This window comes from Mobula birostris, chromosome 1, assembly GCF_030028105.1.
Source record: "Mobula birostris isolate sMobBir1 chromosome 1, sMobBir1.hap1, whole genome shotgun sequence".
NCBI classification, from domain to species: Eukaryota; Metazoa; Chordata; class Chondrichthyes; order Myliobatiformes; family Myliobatidae; genus Mobula; species Mobula birostris.
In genome coordinates this window covers 190840971-190858870 of record NC_092370.1, presented here as the reverse complement: position 1 = coordinate 190858870, position 17900 = coordinate 190840971, and the positions used below count along the sequence as shown (strand labels likewise).

At 40.4% G+C, this 17900-nt stretch overlaps 2 protein-coding genes across 7 annotated transcripts in view; one reads left to right on the top strand and one right to left on the bottom strand.

The window, feature by feature from the left end:
* The window catches only part of ppp2r3c (protein phosphatase 2, regulatory subunit B'', gamma), a 28227-nt gene extending 19908 nt beyond the window's left edge, over positions 1–8319 (bottom strand). The window contains exons 1-3 of one of the 2 annotated variants that reach the window (XM_072267726.1): positions 8150–8236; positions 5515–5765; positions 113–240 (exon numbers count right to left, since the gene is read on the bottom strand). In XM_072267726.1, the coding sequence (XP_072123827.1) occupies positions 113–240; positions 5515–5548 (162 nt within the window). In that variant the 5' untranslated portion in view covers positions 5549–5765; positions 8150–8236. Of the gene's footprint in view, positions 1–112; positions 241–5514; positions 5766–8149 lie in introns of both variants that reach the window. The other variant, XM_072267717.1, reaches the window with a different exon arrangement.
* A 91-nt stretch (positions 8320–8410) lies between these two features.
* Positions 8411–17900, top strand: part of prorp (protein only RNase P catalytic subunit) — an 83019-nt gene continuing 73529 nt past the window's right edge. For all 5 annotated transcript variants that reach the window (XM_072267687.1, XM_072267681.1, XM_072267672.1 and 2 more), the window contains exons 1-3: positions 8411–9606; positions 10663–10710; positions 15260–15392. In XM_072267687.1, coding sequence (XP_072123788.1) covers positions 8633–9606; positions 10663–10710; positions 15260–15392 — 1155 coding nt within the window. In that variant the 5' untranslated portion in view covers positions 8411–8632. The remainder of the gene's footprint in view (positions 9607–10662; positions 10711–15259; positions 15393–17900) is intronic.

Here is a 17900-nt window from a genome sequence, read left to right as displayed (position 1 = left end):
CAAATAAATTTATACTGTTTCTATGATTACACAGATATTTGAAAATATATATTGCAATCCTGCAGCTTTTACATAGTGAAAACTGTGCAAGCTGGAAATAGAAATTACTTACCCTATAGTAAAATCTTGGGATGCTTCGGTAAGATAAATTGGCCATTTTCCTGTCTCCTCTCCATTCCACGTAATATTTAGTAAATAGTTCCATCTCATTATCCTTTAGTTCTTCATCTGTCTTTTTGGCTATTTCATTAAAATAATAACACTTTCTTCAGTAAGAATATTGTGACCATTATCAACGAGCTGTTTTACATGTATTATTCAGTTATTATAAGTATCCAATAGCGGGACATATGTAATGAATATTTTTTCACTTATTTTCTTCTGCCAAGTACATTCAAACCTTTCTCAAAATTCTATTCTTCCTCGCAACGCAATGTAAATATGGAAGAATCAAGTCAAGTGACTTGTTTTGCTAAGTAACCACAATATAAAAATAGGAAAATTGCATGTTTTGTATACACGCAATATTACTGTACTGTATTATCTTGCTGCTTATTTAGTTAATCAGCTTGTAGGCTGTTGGACTGATACTTGCACTGTTTATTCTATGAGCTTCTACTTAGTACAGTTAAAAGAAAACAATTTTTGCTCGAATTTCCAGCATCTGCGGATTTTCTCTTGTTTGGAATTTCTATATTTTCCCCAGGATCAACAACATTTCACAAATATCAGCCATTTAAAAATGGAGGAAGTTAATGGGAGAAACTGGAATGGTTTCAGTACTGAGCACAAACATGGTAGTTGTGTTACTGCTCCCTTCAGAATGTCAATATTCTCTCTGAGTTTATGCTTAAAGAGTACTTCTATCATAGTGCAGCTAATATCCATGCACCAACACTGTAAGAGCAAAGATTAAACTCAACAAAGCTTCAGAGGCATTACAAATGTTGACAGGATGGTCCAATTTCAAATACTAATGAGTGGTGTTTTCTGAAACTTACATGTTAAGTTCTACTGAAAGTTGTGCATTTTAGGGTTATGAATATAGAGAGTCTGATGCTATGTATATGGATTTTTCAAATACCTTTTGAGAAACTGCTACCTAGAAGCAAAATTGAAGCCAAAAGGAACTGAAGAGGAATATAAAATGTATACATAATTAGCTATAAATCAGAAAGCAGAATGGCTGATTGTCATTTTGGATGGAATAATAGTTATGACCCATAAGGAGGTGGTATTCGGATTACTGCTTATTTTAGCACATTTGAATGGCCTGGAATCAGATATAAAGGACATCATTTTGAAGGCAGCAATAGTCTGAAATGGAGTTAACAACAAGGAGAATAGGTGCAGATATCATGGGAAAAAAAGAGTTGATAAAGCAAACACACACAGAAGATATTTGACAGAAGCAGAGAGGAAAGAATGCAGTAATGCAACATAAGCAAGATGATATAATTTTAAAGGGAACTTAGTAACAACATTATCTGAGATTTCCCAAAGAATATTTTTAAAAGTGGAAGGACAAGTATTGAAGAAGAATACATTGATTTTGTATTTCTAAATACAAAAAGAAAAGACATGCTAAATCATTATATATCACTAGTTAAGCTACTGGAGAAAATAAGAACCATACCAGTCGTGCAGCACAAAAACAAATCCTGAGCAACACACTCAAAATGCTGGAAGAACTCAGCAGATCAGGCAGCATCTATGGAAATGAATAAAGTGTCGATATTTCAGGCTGACACCCTTCTTCAGGACTGGAAAGGAAGGGTGAAGGTGCCAGAATAAAATAGTGGGGGGAGGGGGAGGAGGACTAGCAGGAAGGTCTTAAGTGAAGCCAGATGGGTGGGAAAGGCAAAGAGCTGGAGATGAAGGAATCTGATAGGAGAGGAGAGTGGACCATGGGAGAAAGGGAAGGAGGAGGGGCACCAGGGGAGGTGATAGTTGGAAGGGAAAAGGGCTGGAGAGGAAGGAATCTGATAGGAGAGGAGAGTGGACCATGGGAGAAAGGGAAGGAGGAGGGGCACCGGGGGAGGTGATAGTTGGAAGGGAAAAGGGCTGGTGAGGAAGGAATCTGATAGGAGAGGAGAGTGGACCATGGGAGAAAGGGAAGAAAGAAGGGCACCAGGGGAAGGTGACAGGCAGGCAAGGAAAAGAGGTAAGAGGCCAGAGTGAGGAATACAAGAGGGAAGGGAGAAAAAAAATTACTACCAGAAAGAGAAATAAATGTTCAGGCTATCAGGTTAGAAGCCACCTAGACGAAAAAATGAGGAGTTGCGCCTCCTCCCTGAGAGTGGTCTCATCCTGGCAGGAGAGGAGGCCGTGGACCGACATGTCAGAACAGCAATGGGGATAGGAATCAGGCATCTGAGGTTGGCCACCAGGAAATTCCGCTTTTTGCAGATGGAGCGGAAGTGCTTGACAGAGCGGCCTCTCAATATACGTCAGGTCTCACCAATGTCGAGGAGGCCACATCAGAAACATCGGATTTCACAAACAAGCCCAAGAGATTTGCAGGTAAAGTCTTGCCTCACCTGGAAGGACTGTTTGGGGCCTGAATGAAGGTAAGGGAGGAGGTGAATGGGCACGTGTAACAGTTCTGTCGCCTGCAGTGAGATTAGTAGGGAGGGACAAATGGACAAGGGAATCATGGAGGGAGCAATCCCTGCAGAAAGCAGAGTGGGGGGGGGTGAGGAAAAGATGAGTTTGGTGGTAAGATCCTGTTGAAGATGGCGAAAGTTGTGTAGAATGATGTGTTGGATGTGGAAGCTCATGGGGTGGTAGGAAAGGACAAAAGAGACTCTATCACTGTTAAGTCGGTGGGAAGATGGGGTGAGTGCGGATGTCTGGGAAATAGAGAAGATTTGGGTGAGGGCAACATCAATGGTGGAAGGAGGGAAACCCCATTCTTTGAAGAAGAAGGACATCTCTGATATACTGGAAAGGAAAGCAGCAAGGAAAGGGAACAGATGTGGCAGAAACGAAGGAACTGAGAAAAGGAAATGGTATTTTTACAGGAGATAGGGTGGAAAGAGGTATAGTCAAAATAGCCATGGAAATCAGTAGGTTTATAAAAGATGTCGGTAGGCAGTTTGTCTCCAGAGATTAAGACAGAGAGATTGAGAAAAGGGAGGAAGGTGTCAGAAATGAACTGTTAATTTAAGGGCAGTATAGAAGTTGAAGGCAAAGTCGATGAAATTGATGACATCAGTCAACATGGGTGCATGAAGCAACACCAATGTAGTCATCAATGCAGCGGAAGGAGAGATGGAAAGCATTACCAGGGAAGGCTTGGTACATGGACTGTTCTATATAGCCAATGAAAAGACAGGCATAGCTGGTGCTCTGCGGGTACTCATGGCTCCCCTTGAGTTTGGAGAAAGTGGAAGGAGCCAAAGGAGGGTGTTGAGGATGAAGACCAGTTCTGCCAGAAAGAGGAGAGTGGTGGTGGAGGGGCACTGGTTGGGTCCTTAGTTGAGAAAGAAGTAGAGAGCTTTAAGGCTTTCCAAATGGGGGATAGAAGTGTTCAAGGACTGGGCATCCATGGTGAAAATGAGGTGGTCTGGGCCAGTTGTTGAGGAAATCGAGTACATATGAAACATTGGGGATGCAGGTGGTAAGGAAATGAAACAAGGGGGATTGAATGGAGTTGAGGTATGCGGACACAGGTTCAGTGGGGCAGGAGCAAGTAGAGACAACGACCATACCTGGACTGCCATGTTTGTAGATCTTGGGTAGGATGAACTTTCACCCACCACATCCATGCATGTTTGCTCTCAACACCACTGCTGTTGGCTGAATCAAAAGTGGTGATGAAACGGCATATACAATGGTGCTAGAAACTTTGTGAACTCTGTAGAATTTTCTCAATTTATGCATAAATATGACCTAAAATGTGATCAGATCTTCACACAAGTCTAAAACTAGGTAAAGAAAACCCAGTTAAGTAAATAACACTAAAAACATTATACTTGTTCATTTACTTATTGAGAAGAATTATCCAATATTACATGTATTTGTTGGAAAAGAATGTGCATCTCTGGAGTAATGCCTTCTATAAAAGCTGTTTGGAGTCAGGTGTTCCACTCAATGAGATGAGATTGGAGGTGTGAGTTGTAGAGGTGCCCTGCCCTATAAAAAAGGCACACAGTCAGGTTACTGACAAAGCCTGTGCCTCTCAAGAAAGAGCTGTTTATGTGCACCATGCCTCAATCAAAACAAATTTCAGAGCACCTTAGAAGAATTGTAGAGCTGCATGAAGCTGGAAAAGGCTACAAAAGCATTTCTAAAGACCCGAGTGTTCATCAGTCCACAGTAAGAGAAATTGTCCACAGAGGAAACTCAGTACTGATGTTACTCTCCCTAGGAGTGGGCATCAAACCAATAGCATAATGTGCAATGTTGAAGGAGACGACAAAGAACCCAAGAGTAACAGCAAAAGACCTGCAGAAATCTCTAGAACTTGCTAAAAGTCCCGTTCATGTGTCCACTATAAGAAGCACAATGAACAAGAATGGTGTTCATAGAGGGACACCACGGAGGAAACCACTGTTCTCCAAAAAAAAAAGCATTGCTGCACGTCTGAAGTTTTCAAAAGACCACCTGGATATTCTACAATGCTTCTGGGACAATGTTCTGTGGACAGATGAGACAAGAGTTGAACTCTTTGGCAGAAATGCACATTGTTATGTTTGAAAGAAAAAGGGCACTGCACACCAACACCAAAACCTCACCCCAACTGTGAAGCATGGTGGTGGAAGAAGCATCATCGTTTGGGGCTACTTTGCCGCCTCAGGGACTGGACAGCTTGCAATTGTTGAGGAAAGAATGAGTTCAAAATTGTATCAAGACATTTTACAGGAGAATGTCAGGGTAGCAGTCTGTCGCCTGAAACTCAATAAAAGTTGGATAATGCAACAAAACAGTGATTCAAAAGACAAGGGTACATCAACAACAAAATGGTTTAAAAAGAAGAAAATTCATTTTCCAATGGTCGTCAAAGTTCTGACCTTAATCCTAGAGGTGTTGTGGAAGGACCAGTTCATGCAAGGAAGCCCACCAATATCCCAGAGTCGAAGCAGTTTTTTTTAAGGAGAAATGGCCTAAAATTCCTCCAAGCTGATGTGCAATACTGATCAACAATTAGTGGAAATGTTTGGTTGAAGTTATTGCTGTACAAGGGGGGGGGGGGTCACACCAGTTACTGAAAGCAAAGGTTCACACACTTTTTCCAACAAATACGTGTAATATGGGATATTTTTTCTCAATAAATAAATGAACAAGTATAATGTTTTTTGTGCTATTTATTTAATTGGGTTCTCTTTATCTAGTTTTAGGGCCTGTGTGACGATCTGATCACATTTTAGGTCATATTTATGCAGAAATTGAGAAATTTCTACAGAGTTCACAAACTTTATAGCACCACTGTGGGAGGGACAATGCAAATCTGGTTGAATGGTGCCACAACAACAACCTCTCACTCACTGTCAGCAAAACCAAAGAGCTTACCATTGACTTCAGGAACAAGCTGCCGGAGGTCCATGAGCCAGTTCTCATCAGTGGATCAAAGCGGAGAGGGTCAGTAACTTTAAATTCCTTGGTGTTACCATATTAGAGAATCTGTCCTGGAACCAGCACGCAAGTACCATCAGAAAGAAGGCATGGCGGTGCCTCTACTTTCTTAGAAGTTTGCATTGATTCAGCACGTCATCCAAAACTTTGACAAACTTTTACAGATGCACAGTGAAGAGCATCAGGGCCTGGAATGGAAACACCAATGCCCAAAGGAAAAGTCTATAAATAGTGATGGATACAGCCCAGTCCATCACAGGCAAAGCCTTTGCCATCACTGAGCACATTTACAAGCAGCGCTAGCACAAGAAAGCAACATCCATCACCAAGGACCCCCATCATCCAGGCCATGCTCTCTTCCTGCTAGCACCTTTGGGCAGGAGGTACCAGAACCTTAGGTCCCACACCACCAGGCTCCTGAACCAGAATGGATAACATCACTCACCTCAATGCTGAACTGATTCCACAATCTATACACTAATTTTCAAAGACACTATAACTCATACTCTCAGTATTACTTATTTACTTTTATAATTATTTTCAGAATTTGTCTTCTTTTGCACATTGGTTGTTTATCAGTCTTCAGTACTTCATAAATTATATTGTAGTTTATTTTTCTGTACATGGCTGAAGCTAAGGAATCTCAAGGTAGTGTATGGTGACACACAAGCAATTCTGATAATAAATTTACTTTAAATTTTGAACGTTGACGATCAAATTCCCATCTATATTAATCCCATTTACAAGCACCTAGTCAGTAGTCTTTTATACCTGGGGGATTCAAATAGGTATTTTGTACAAAATTGGTAAGAAAAAAAATTAATATCAAAATCACAAAGAGTTTAGCTCAAATAAAGCAAAAACTCTCTGCTGGGAGATGGTTTATCATGTAGAGGATATACATTTAAAACGAGATGCAGAGGCTTACATGAATAATTACAGGCAGCATGGCAGTGTAGTAGTTAGCACAATGGTTTACAGTACCAGTGATACAGGTTCAATTCCCACCGCTGTTTGTAAGGAGTTTGTACTTTTGCCCATGGCTGTGTGGGTTTCCGCTGGGTGTTCCGGTTTCCTCCCACGGCCAAAAATGTACCAGTTAGTAGGTTAATTGGTCATTGTAAATTGTCCCGTGATTAACTAGGATTGCTGGATGGCACAGCTCGAAGGGCTACTCTGTGCTGTCTCAATAAGCAATATGGAAAACATTACCATCAAGAGTAGCAGAACAAGTTTCATGGAACATTAAAAGTGATTTTAATAGACTATTGAAGATAATTTCAGAACAAAGGAGAAAGAAAAGGGCAAAAACAAGAGATTCTACAGATGTGGAAATCTTGAGTAACACACACAAAATACTGGAGGAACTCAGCAAGTCAGGCAGCATCTACAGAGGAGAATAGAGTCAATGTTATGGGCCACAAGTCTTCATCAGGACTAGAAAGGAAGAGGGCAGAGACCAGAGGCCAGAATATGAAGGTGGTGGTGGTGGTGGTGGGGTGTGAAGTACAAGCTGGCAGGTGATATGCAAAGCTTGGTGAGGTAGAAGATGGGTGGGTGGGTGGGGGATGCGGGATGAAGTAAGAAGCTGGGAGGGCACAAGTGAAAGAGGTTAAAGACTGAAGGAAAAGGAGCCTAACAGGGGACGATTGTGGACCATGGAATAAAGGAGAAGTGAACTAGAGGTGATGGATAGGTAAGAAGGTAACCAGAATGGGGAATGGGAAATGGGGAGAAGGGAGAGTACCAGAAAATGGAGACAAGGGGAGAGTAATTATTGTAAGTTTATATACATTGATTTCTCTAACTTCTAGGTAATTACTACTTCCTCCTCTCTTTTTTCCATTCCCCATTCTGGTTTCCATCTTACCCCTTCTCTTCTCACCTGCCCGTTAGCTCCCTCTGGTTCTCCTCCTCCTTCCCTATATTCCATGCTTAACAGTCCTCTCCTATTAAGACTCCTTCAGCCCTTTAGCTCTTCTACCTGTCATCTCTGAGCTTCTTACTTCATCCACCTTCCCACTCAATTAGTCTTAACTATCGCCTGCCTCTTTGCCTGCCCCAACTCCTTATTCGGTCTTCTGCCCCCTTCCTTTCCAGTCCTGATGAAGGGTCCCGACCCACAACGTCGACTGTTTCATTCGTCTCCATAGATGCTGTCCGAGTTCCTCCAGCATTTTATGTGTTGTTGAGAAAAGCAACGTGACAGCTGGAAAATTCTTCCAAAGAGTAAGTAAAAGTGGAGCGAATTGCTTTTTGTGCTGCTTCGGAATTAAACCGATTATCAAAAATCAGATTTTCAACTTTTTACATTTTTGTTTTAGATTTCCAGCATTCGAATGTGTTCATGAGTTCAATCCTAGATACATATGCCTTCAGCAACTATTGCAATTCATTAAAAATAGTTTACCGTAACTAAGCGATTTACAATCAGACAGCAATGTTATCAGTAGCACAATTAATGGTGAAACCTCGCTTCTTTACTTACATAATTGCAAATGCAAACCCCAAAATCCTAATGAGGAGATGAGTACCTATGTGGTCTTTGTGCTCACTAAGCGAAGACACTTACGTTTCTGGGAAGCCACAGTTCTCAACCGATTCTTTAACGTCTGTTTCCAATCCCGAGCCGGGGCCGGAGTCGGAATCGGGACCGGAGCCGGTGCCAGGCCCTCGACCGTCTCCATGGCGCTGCTGCCGGAATCGCCGTCCGGCAACCTCATTGGTTGAATGTCTTTCACTCTCACCTCTGACCCTAAGACCTTCTCCAGACAACCAATGCTCAGCGGCGGCTTGTTGTCGTCATGAAGATGCGGCGGTGGTGGATGTGAGTGCGCGCTGTAGTTGGAAAGGAGAGTCGCTGTCGGCGGGGATTTAAGTCTCTAGTACTGATAGCTGTTGTCCATTGCTGTTTTATACGCTCAGTGTGCTATGCTGACACCGGCTAGACTTGACTGACGGAGAATTATTTGTGAATCGCATCGTTTCGCCCGGGAGAGCGTGGTTTTCAGCCGACCTGTTGTGACGGTCTTGAGGTCAAGGAAACGTGCTTAGTATGTTGCCTTGGCGTACAGGGACTTTTGCTTCCAATTTAAAATGTACGTTTACTTCTGTGATCAGAGCTCAAGGTGTACCGGGACTTTCGCCATGTTCCTTTGCTCCGTGGTCCTGCACCCCTTTGAGATTTTTAATGTTAGGTGTGAGTAGACAGGATGATGGCAACAAGAGGATTTCACCAAGTACTCAGCAAGAAAAAGTTCGCAGAAGTGCAACTGGTACTTCATTTTCTTTGTTTACTGCAGGGGCTGCCAGAAAAAGAGCCGGGTTAGCAAAAAGCAAACTTGGTAACAAACTGATTGATGTTCCAAAGATAGTTAACTCTGCAAAAACACCAATACCAATAAAACCTTTAAGTATTGATGAATGGAAGAAAATGAAAGCTGAAACGTACAACAAAACCCGTTTTGAAGTAAGCATGATGGAAAAGCTCCTGTCTAATCATGCAAGTATTGACATAGCTAAGTCACTTTTAGTTTATGTGACAAAGGAAACTGGTACAGTTGGCTATGAACTTCTTTTGAAATATTTAGCACTGTGTGTCCAAGGGGATCATCTAAATGAGGTGCTAGATTTATATGGCATTATGAAAATGAAATTTGAGACATTGGATACGGGAGCTTACAGCCTCTTCATCAATGGTTTTAGCAAGACTGATCGTTGGAAGGAAGCCATGATATTTTTGGATTCAATCAAAAAGATGATTAACCCATCACCAAGAAATTATGGTGATATTATTATTTCTGCACTCCAGCACGAAGAAGTAGAAACTGCTTGGAGGTTATTTAAAGAGATGGAAGAGAGAAACCTAAGCCCAAATGAAGATACGTTACAGGCATTTTTTGATTGTGGTAAATCATCTTGTGATGAACATTATGAAAGTATGATGTTGAATATCCTTTCGTATCTGAGAGACAATCAGATATATCCTGGAGAAAGTTTAATGCAGAGTATCCAGTCATGGTTTGAGAGGTAAAAACAATAATCTGCTTTTTGAGGTTTAATAACAAATTCAGTTTATCTTTGTTACTTTATAGTGCTGTGGGTTAGGTACAGTTCCTTTGTGGATGTTGTTTCAGTGTAGCAAGCTGTTGATCTTTGCACAGAAAAACTCTTGACACCCAGTCTGCAATGCCCACTTTTTTTTTTAATGGTCACCTTCTATCACAAATTAGCACCATTTAACATTATTTGCTTGACTTTTATTCTTAGTCTTGTCGTTCAGTCGTTAAGTTGCATCCAACTCTTCGTGATCTCATGGTCATAGGGTTTTCATGGCAAGATACGGAAGTAGATTTCCAGGCCTTTCTTCCATGCAGATGCTGCTGCTGCTGCCCTGGTTGGGACCCGGCTGGGTTTGAACTCAGGACCATCCGTCTTGAAGTTCAGTGCTGGTGCCACTCCACCACCAGCCGGCCCTTATTCTTAGTCACTTTTTATTTAAATGGAGATTTCATATAGAATAAGCAGTGAGTTTAATTATTACTCATTTTTTTTAAGGAAAATATCCTTAGCTTTTCTTTTACCAATTGGACCAATTACTTGTGTGGGTACATACAATCACATTTTGTGATTCTGTGATAGCTTTGAGAGAAGATGATCAGTAATTTTCAAAGTTAATTGGTTCACTTGTACTAATCAATAATATAATATAGTTTCAACATGATATTGATGAAACTTTACTGTGCATGTATTCAACAATTACAGAATGATAATATCAAGATTGGAAGTTGGCTGTATCTAAAACTATGGACACTTGTATATGCTTTCATAGTGATCATCACAGAATGACTTGTCATAATTCAAATCCTTGCACTGTCTCTTATTTGATCATAAGACATGGCTCCAATATTCTGAAATGACTATAGTGTTCCTTATCATAATGTAGCCTATGTGAGTACTGGAATTTGGGAATATGGTAAAATATTTTGAACATTATTTTGAATGAACCTTTTTACAATAGCAAACTTTAAACTTTTTTTTCATTTATTATAGCTGTTATTTATTATGTTTTTATTGTAATTTCAGCCTTCCAGGTAAGAGATGGGTAGGACACAAAGCAACTATTGCACACAGGTATGTTCTTATAATTCAGATTCCTTAGCATCAGTGATTTTTATATATCCTCTTTATACAATAAAGAAGTAAACTTACTTTGTAAAATCCTGGCCCAAATTTTATTCCTGATAGTAAGTTGAATTATCTGATTTTGGCTGGAGTTAGTGAAAGGAATTTGGTGGAGCTGAGTGTGGATGCTGAAAACTATGTGTACTTCATAGTTCAGTGAAATCATTTTTATGTACAGAACTAAACACCTCTTTGCTGTCTATAGTCAAAGCATGATGGCTTTTGAAAATAATTTTTTAGCATTCAAATGTATTTTGTTCTGATTTACAGCCTGTTGTCTGTGGACTCAACAAAGGAGTAAATTTCCCTTTTATAGCATCATTTAAAAATAATCTACAACATGTAACTTTAGAGCAATGTAATCTGATGCAGTGTCTGTTCAGTACATTTTTCATTCATGTTATCTTGTTCGGTGTTGTTTTTGCACATTAACACATTAAATTAAAATTATTTTATTTCTTAGATGATAGAGTGGAAGTTGGTCTTTGTGCTCTATTTATTATTATTATTATCATCATCAATACTACAGAGTCTAATTTGGGTTCAAGTACAAATCAGAATTGTGGACATTTTATGTTAAACATCCCCTGGACTCCACATTGTCTTGCATTTTTGTGCATGTGTATTCATGTCATTGAAATGGTTTTTTTTTAAAGATATTTTGGCTTGATTTTAAAATTTTTCAGTGAAGACATCATTCACAGTTTAATTGCCAAGATTATTAGCTAATCCTTCGACTTAAATTGATTCTGCAAAAGCCGGAAGCAATCTTAGGTGGCAAAGACTTTAAAATTAGTTTACAGTTATTTTAAAGTTTGAACTGTTTCTTATTGTTGAACTGCAACTTGGATGACGATCACTATTTCAATATGTAACATTACCACATGCCTCTAATATAAGATTGCAATCAATATTAAAGGAACTAACTGCTATGGATTGCTAAGGTCATGCTTTAAAAAGTTTGTGTGATTTAAGGATTAGGGACAAGTTTGGACTGTGTTCTTTTGCACATTTTCCTTTAAACCTATTTTAAACGTGTACTGTCTTGAGATTCATTTTCTTGCAGGCATAAACAAGAGAAATAAACACAATAGAATTTTATGAGAAAACTATATATAAACAAAGTGTGCAAAAAGAAAATGAATTGCAAAGAAAAAAGTACTGAGAATATGAGTTGTAAAAAGTCCTTGAAAATGAGTTTGTAGAATCAGCTCAGAACAGAGGTGAATGAAGTTATCCATGCCAGTTCAGGAGCCTGGTGCTTGTAGGGTAAAACTGTTCTTGAATCAGGTGGTAACTATGGCTTCTGTATCTACTACCCAATGGTAGTAGCAATAAGAGGGTACGGCTCGGATGGTGTGGGTCTTTGGTTGTTGCTCTCTTGTGGCAGCACTCTCTTGTAAATGTACTCAGTGCTGGGGATGGCTTTGTCTGTGATGGACTGAGCTGTATCCACTGCTTTCTGTACCCTTTCTGTCCTAAGCATTAGTGTTTCTATACCTCCATGATATAACCAGTTGGGATACTGTTCATCTTGCATCTTTAGAAGTTTGTCAAAGTGTTTGGTGATATACCAAATCTACACAAACCTCTAAGAAAGTAGAGGTACTGTCGTGTCCGTGCGCTCCAAAGTTGAGTAAGGAGTCAGTGAAATGGCATCTACTCTTGACCGGTTGTGACAGTGTGCAAATTGGAGCAGGTCCAGGTCGTTCCTCGAGGAGGAGCTGATTCGCTTCATGACCAACCACTCAAAGCAGTTCATCACAGTGGATGTGACTTCTGCATGATAGTCATTGAGGGAGATTACTATGTTCTTATTTGGCACAGGTATGACTGTTGCCTACTTGAAGCAGCTGGGTAATTCAGACTGCCAAAGTGAGAGATTGGAGATATCCACGAGACCTCCAGCCAGTTGATTAACACAAATTCTCAGTACTCGGTCACGTGTGTCACCTGAGCCAGATGCTTTTCACGGATTCACCCTCCTGAAGGATTCTCTCATATCAGCCTCAGAGACTGAGATCACCGGCTCATCGGATGCTATGAGTGTTTGTGAAGGTGCCTCCACATTCTGACAGTGAAAGTAAGCATAAAAGGCATTGAGTTCACCTGGGAGTGAAACCTCATTGCTATCAATAGCTCATTGCCAAGGGCGCTTCTGACTCTTGCTTGTATTAAGATTCACCTAGTAATTTGGCACTCAAGACTTTAAAACAAATGAAGTATTAGAATAATAAAAGAAACAAGAAGAGAAAAATACGAGAAAATATTTTCAAAAGCAGTGTAATGTGAAATATGGACGAATTAACTGATTTTTATAGAGACTGCACATCCTTGAAATGGTCCTCTTTAATTACATGTGAACATGTAGTTGGTTTGTCAAGCCAAATATGGTAATCAATATAGAAACAGCAAACTATCACAAAGGATTAGCTAAATGTCCTGTTTATCCAATTTTGACTCAAAATATCGACAATTCTTAACCAACCCACGCCCCCAAGAGGTGCTGCTTGACTCTGAGTACCCCCAGCAGGCTGATTCTGTTTTCTGAATCTATGAAATGTGTAATTCCATTATCTGTGAAGAGACAAATGAAGTTAACAAGTCAGATGAATTGCCTTTCATCATTATGGGATGTTTTTAGTTGCAAAGGATGGGGAAGAATAGTGGTTCTGCTGAGAATATGGTGATTAATTGTTAGTTGTGGCTGATGCATCCAGTGGAGATGTAAGGATAAGGACTATGATGCTAGTAAATACAGTGCAGGTCAGGCAGCATCTGTGGAGAGAAGAGTAGAGTTGAGATTGCAGGTTGATAACCTTTCATCAGAATTGACCAGTTCCTAAAGCAAACAGAAAGGTTAATTATCTGAAATTTATTTAGATCAAAGTTGAGTCTGAAGGCCTATAATGTACATGGTAGAAGATAAGGTGCTTTTCTTTGAGCTCACATTGGATTTTGTTGAATCAGTGTTATAGGTCAATGATCAGGAGATCAGAGTTGGATAGAAAAATAAAGTGAGAGGCAGTTGGAGCTCCTGATTATCCAGATGGATGGAAAAGAGGCACTCTGCAAAGTGATTTCACGTTTTAGATTTGGTTTCTCAGATGTAGTCAAGACTATTTTGTTGATTCAGAATTGTTCTCTATCTTGAATGTTTCAGAAACTTGCAAACTTCACAGCCACCTTAGAGAGATTTGCAAAAATCCTCTACCTTTCTTTCATGAATAAATTTCTTCACATCATATCACAGTCCTGAATATCCAAACCCTCTTTGACACTGACCTTTGGACCTTGTAAGATCAGCTAAGGGAAACAACATCAATTGACCTACCTCCTTCAGTCGTGCGCGAGTTCTGAATTTTTCAATATGGGATCCTCGCAGTTTTCTAAACTTTCTAGTCAGTCTAATCTCTCCCATAGAACAACAGGACCCATCGCTAGAGTCAATCTGCTGAACTTTCTGATGCAGTGTATCCTTCCTTTGGCAAGGAGGTCAGACCTTTCCAGTTGTGGCCTCATTAGGGTGCTATGTAATTGTAGTAAGGTGTCCTGACTCTTGCAATGATATTGCAATACTTTTTACCATGCCTGCTGTTAGCTTAAAGAGATATACATACAGGCATATGCATGCATTTCACTCTAAAGCCTATTTCACTCCTAATCAGTAAGGCCTCATGCTGCAACCAGGCTTGTACAAAGTAAGTCATTTCAGAGGGCACAATAATCCTGAATATTTACTACCTCTTGATCGCTAGACATTTTTAAAAAATACACTTCTCCCTTTCATTGTTGCTTTTCCTGTAAGTTAAGTTCTATCTGTACAATCTTGTGCTTTAACCTAGCCTGATTTCATCTTGCAGAAGCCTCTCTGCATGCTATCTGCAATTTAAAACATACTTTTTTGGATCTGATGAAAATGTTAGAGCTATTTCTCCCTCTACTGGTGTTGTACAGGCATTTTATGATGATACGTTATTTCAGCATTTACATTTTTTTGTGCAACATCAGTGAGATATTTGAATCTCCACCATTTTGTGTCATACTTGGCTTGTAATCAAAATTCTACTGAGAAGGTGCCCAATGAAATTTCATATGGGAACATCTGGAAGCAGGTTTATGTTCTTTATTCAGCTCCCATGGAAGAGGGCATATGTTTCACATATTTGGTTATTTTCTTCAAATGCTTCATCTTGTGCAAGAATACCACTATGCATGGTGAAATGAATCCCTAGTTGAAGATCATTGAAATAGTGTGTATGCAGTGCAACATAACCCAATTTTTGTTTGTAGTCTTTACCAACTGTTTAATAGAGCAAGTGATCTGGTGTGGCATGATATCTTATAAATATCTATGTAGCACCAATTGATGTGTTGCCTATTTGAAAAATTAGTTTTCCCACAGTGTGCAGTAAAAGTGGCAGGATTAAAGTAATGATAGTAAATGTACGTACCACCAGCATTTATAACTAATCAATTGAAATATTTCTTTTAACAGTGGGGAATGCCATATATGCAACACATTGCTGGAGACCATTCAGCTGAATGAAGATGAGTACAGTATATTAAAAGAACATGTGATGAACGATGTCATACAAGGAAATGATGTTTTTAGGAAGACAACTCCTGCGGTAAGCAGTGCGGATAATATAATGTGGAATTCTACAAGTTGTTTATCTATATTTGAAAACAATGACTAAAATAACCATTGCTGACTACTGTTGTCAAGATTTCCTTTTGGCAATTGCCTGACCAAAGCCTTATTTCACTCCTATTCAGTGAGGCCTCATGCTGCAACCAGGTGTGTACAAAATTAATCATTTGAGAGGGTGCAATAAGCTCTGACTACCGTGTACATACGTCTACTGATGCTTCTGGACACATCTTCAGTGATGTTCCTGGAATCATCGGGTGCTTCGGGTCTTTCAACATCATACAACCTCTTCCAGGGGACCCAGCCGGGGCTGATCAGACCCCAGCTTGTGTCCAGATGGCTAGCTACTTATGACTCCATGGCTCCCCCCTTATTGAGCCTCAGCCATCTTGAGGCCTTCTCTGCCGCATCGGTGGTACTGTGGATTGCTCCCCTCTTCCTCTCTCCCTCGATGCCAAAATGCTGAAGGCTCAAACTAAGGAACGGGCTACGAATCCCCTACAACCAACCTCCACTGGGAGACACCTCGCTCTCCATCCAGCCTGCTGACAGTTGCTGACCAGTCCTGCGTGACTACAAAAGTGGCATGATAAAATATACTTAACTCTTTAAGCTGTTCAGAACATATTCTGAATGTTACTGGTGGTCAAACTTACTACTTGATGCATAAGATTGGGATTTAAGCAAATAGAAAAGGTGGTAAATGAATGGAGTTAAAACTGACTCCCTTGCAAATGTTTTGCTCGTTTTTGTATCTGTGGGAAGATCATATTAACACAGGATGAAGAATTGGCCTGATTTTGTAACCCCTCACTGGGAATTGCATCAGGATTCCAGCATTTTGTGCAGAGAATGAATAAGCAATAGAATTTTTCTTAGCAGGATTGGCACTTAGGGCAGGCAAGCTGGAAAATTTGCAATTTCCTGGTATTCACATCGGAAAGGCCGGGATTTCCACACACAATGGTATGAAAGAGCCTGCCGGAAGACACTATAATTGTAGATTTCAGTATTCTGCAGAAGAATTTTGCTGTGTCATAGGTAAAGTGGCTACCAGTACTTGCTGACTTTTCTCCATCTGCTTTTTGTTTTCATTTCATCTCCCTTGGTTGGAAAAAGTGATGGACAATACTAAATTGCCCTTTCACAAACCAGGCAAAATCAGAATTCGGTTTATTATGTTGTGAAATTTGTTAACTTAGCAGCAGCAGTTCAATGCAATACATAATACTGTATAGAAAAGAGAAAAAAATAAAATAAAAATAGTAATAAGTAAATCAATTACAGTATACATTGAATAGATTTTTAAAAATGTAAAAATCAGAAATATGTATATTGTTTTAAAAAGTGAGGTAGTGTCCAATGTCCATTTAGGAATTGGATGGCAGAGGGAAAGAAGCTGTTCCTGAATCGCTGAGTGTGTGCCTTCAGGCTTCTGTACCTCCTACCTGATGGTAACAGTGAGAAAAGGGCATGCCCTGGGTGCTGGAGGTCCTTAATAATGGACACTGCCTTTCTGAGACACCGCTCCCTGAAGATGTCCTGGGTACTTTGTAGGCTAGAACCCAAGATGCAGCTGACTAGATATACAACCCTCTGCAACCTCTCTTGGTCCTGTGCAGTAGCCGCCCCCCCCCCCCCCCACCAGACAGTGTTGCAGCCTGTCAGAATGCTGTCCATGGTACATCTATAGAAGTTTTTGAGTGTATTTGTTGACATGCCAAATCTCTTCAAACTCCTAATGAAGTATAGTCGCTGTCTTGCCTTCTTTATAACTGCATCGATATGTTGGGACCAGGTTAGGTCCTCAGAGATCTTGACACCCTGAAACTTGAAACTGCTCACTCTCTCCATTTCTGATCCTTCTATGAGGACTGGTATGTGTTCCTTCGTCTTACCCTTCCTGAAGTCCACAATCAGCTCTTTCATCTTACTGACGTTGAGTGCCAAGTTGTTGCTGCGACACCACTCCACTAGTTGGCATATCTCACTCCTTTATGCCCTTTCGTCACCACCTGAGATTCTACCAACAATGGTTGTATCATCAGCAAAATTACAGATGGTATTTGAGCTGTGCCTAGCCACACAGTCATGTCTATATAGAGGGTAGAGCAGTGGGCTAAGCACACATCCTTGAGATGTGCAGTGTTGATCATCAGTGAGGAGGATATGTTATCACCAATCTGCACAGGTTGTGGTCTTCTGGTTAGGAAGTAGAGTAACCAGTTGCAGAGGGAGGTTCAGAGGCCCAGGTTCTGCAACTTCTCAATCAGGATTGTGGGAGTGATGGTATTAAATGCTGAGCAGTGGTCGATGTACAGCATTCTGACATCGGTGTTTGTGTTGTCCAGTTGGTCTAAAGCCATGTGGAGAGCCATTGAGATTGCATCTGCTGTTGACCTATTGTGGTGACAGGCAAATTGCAGTGGGTCCAGGTCCTTGCTCAGGCAGGAGTTCAGTCTAATCATGACCAGCCTCTCAAAGC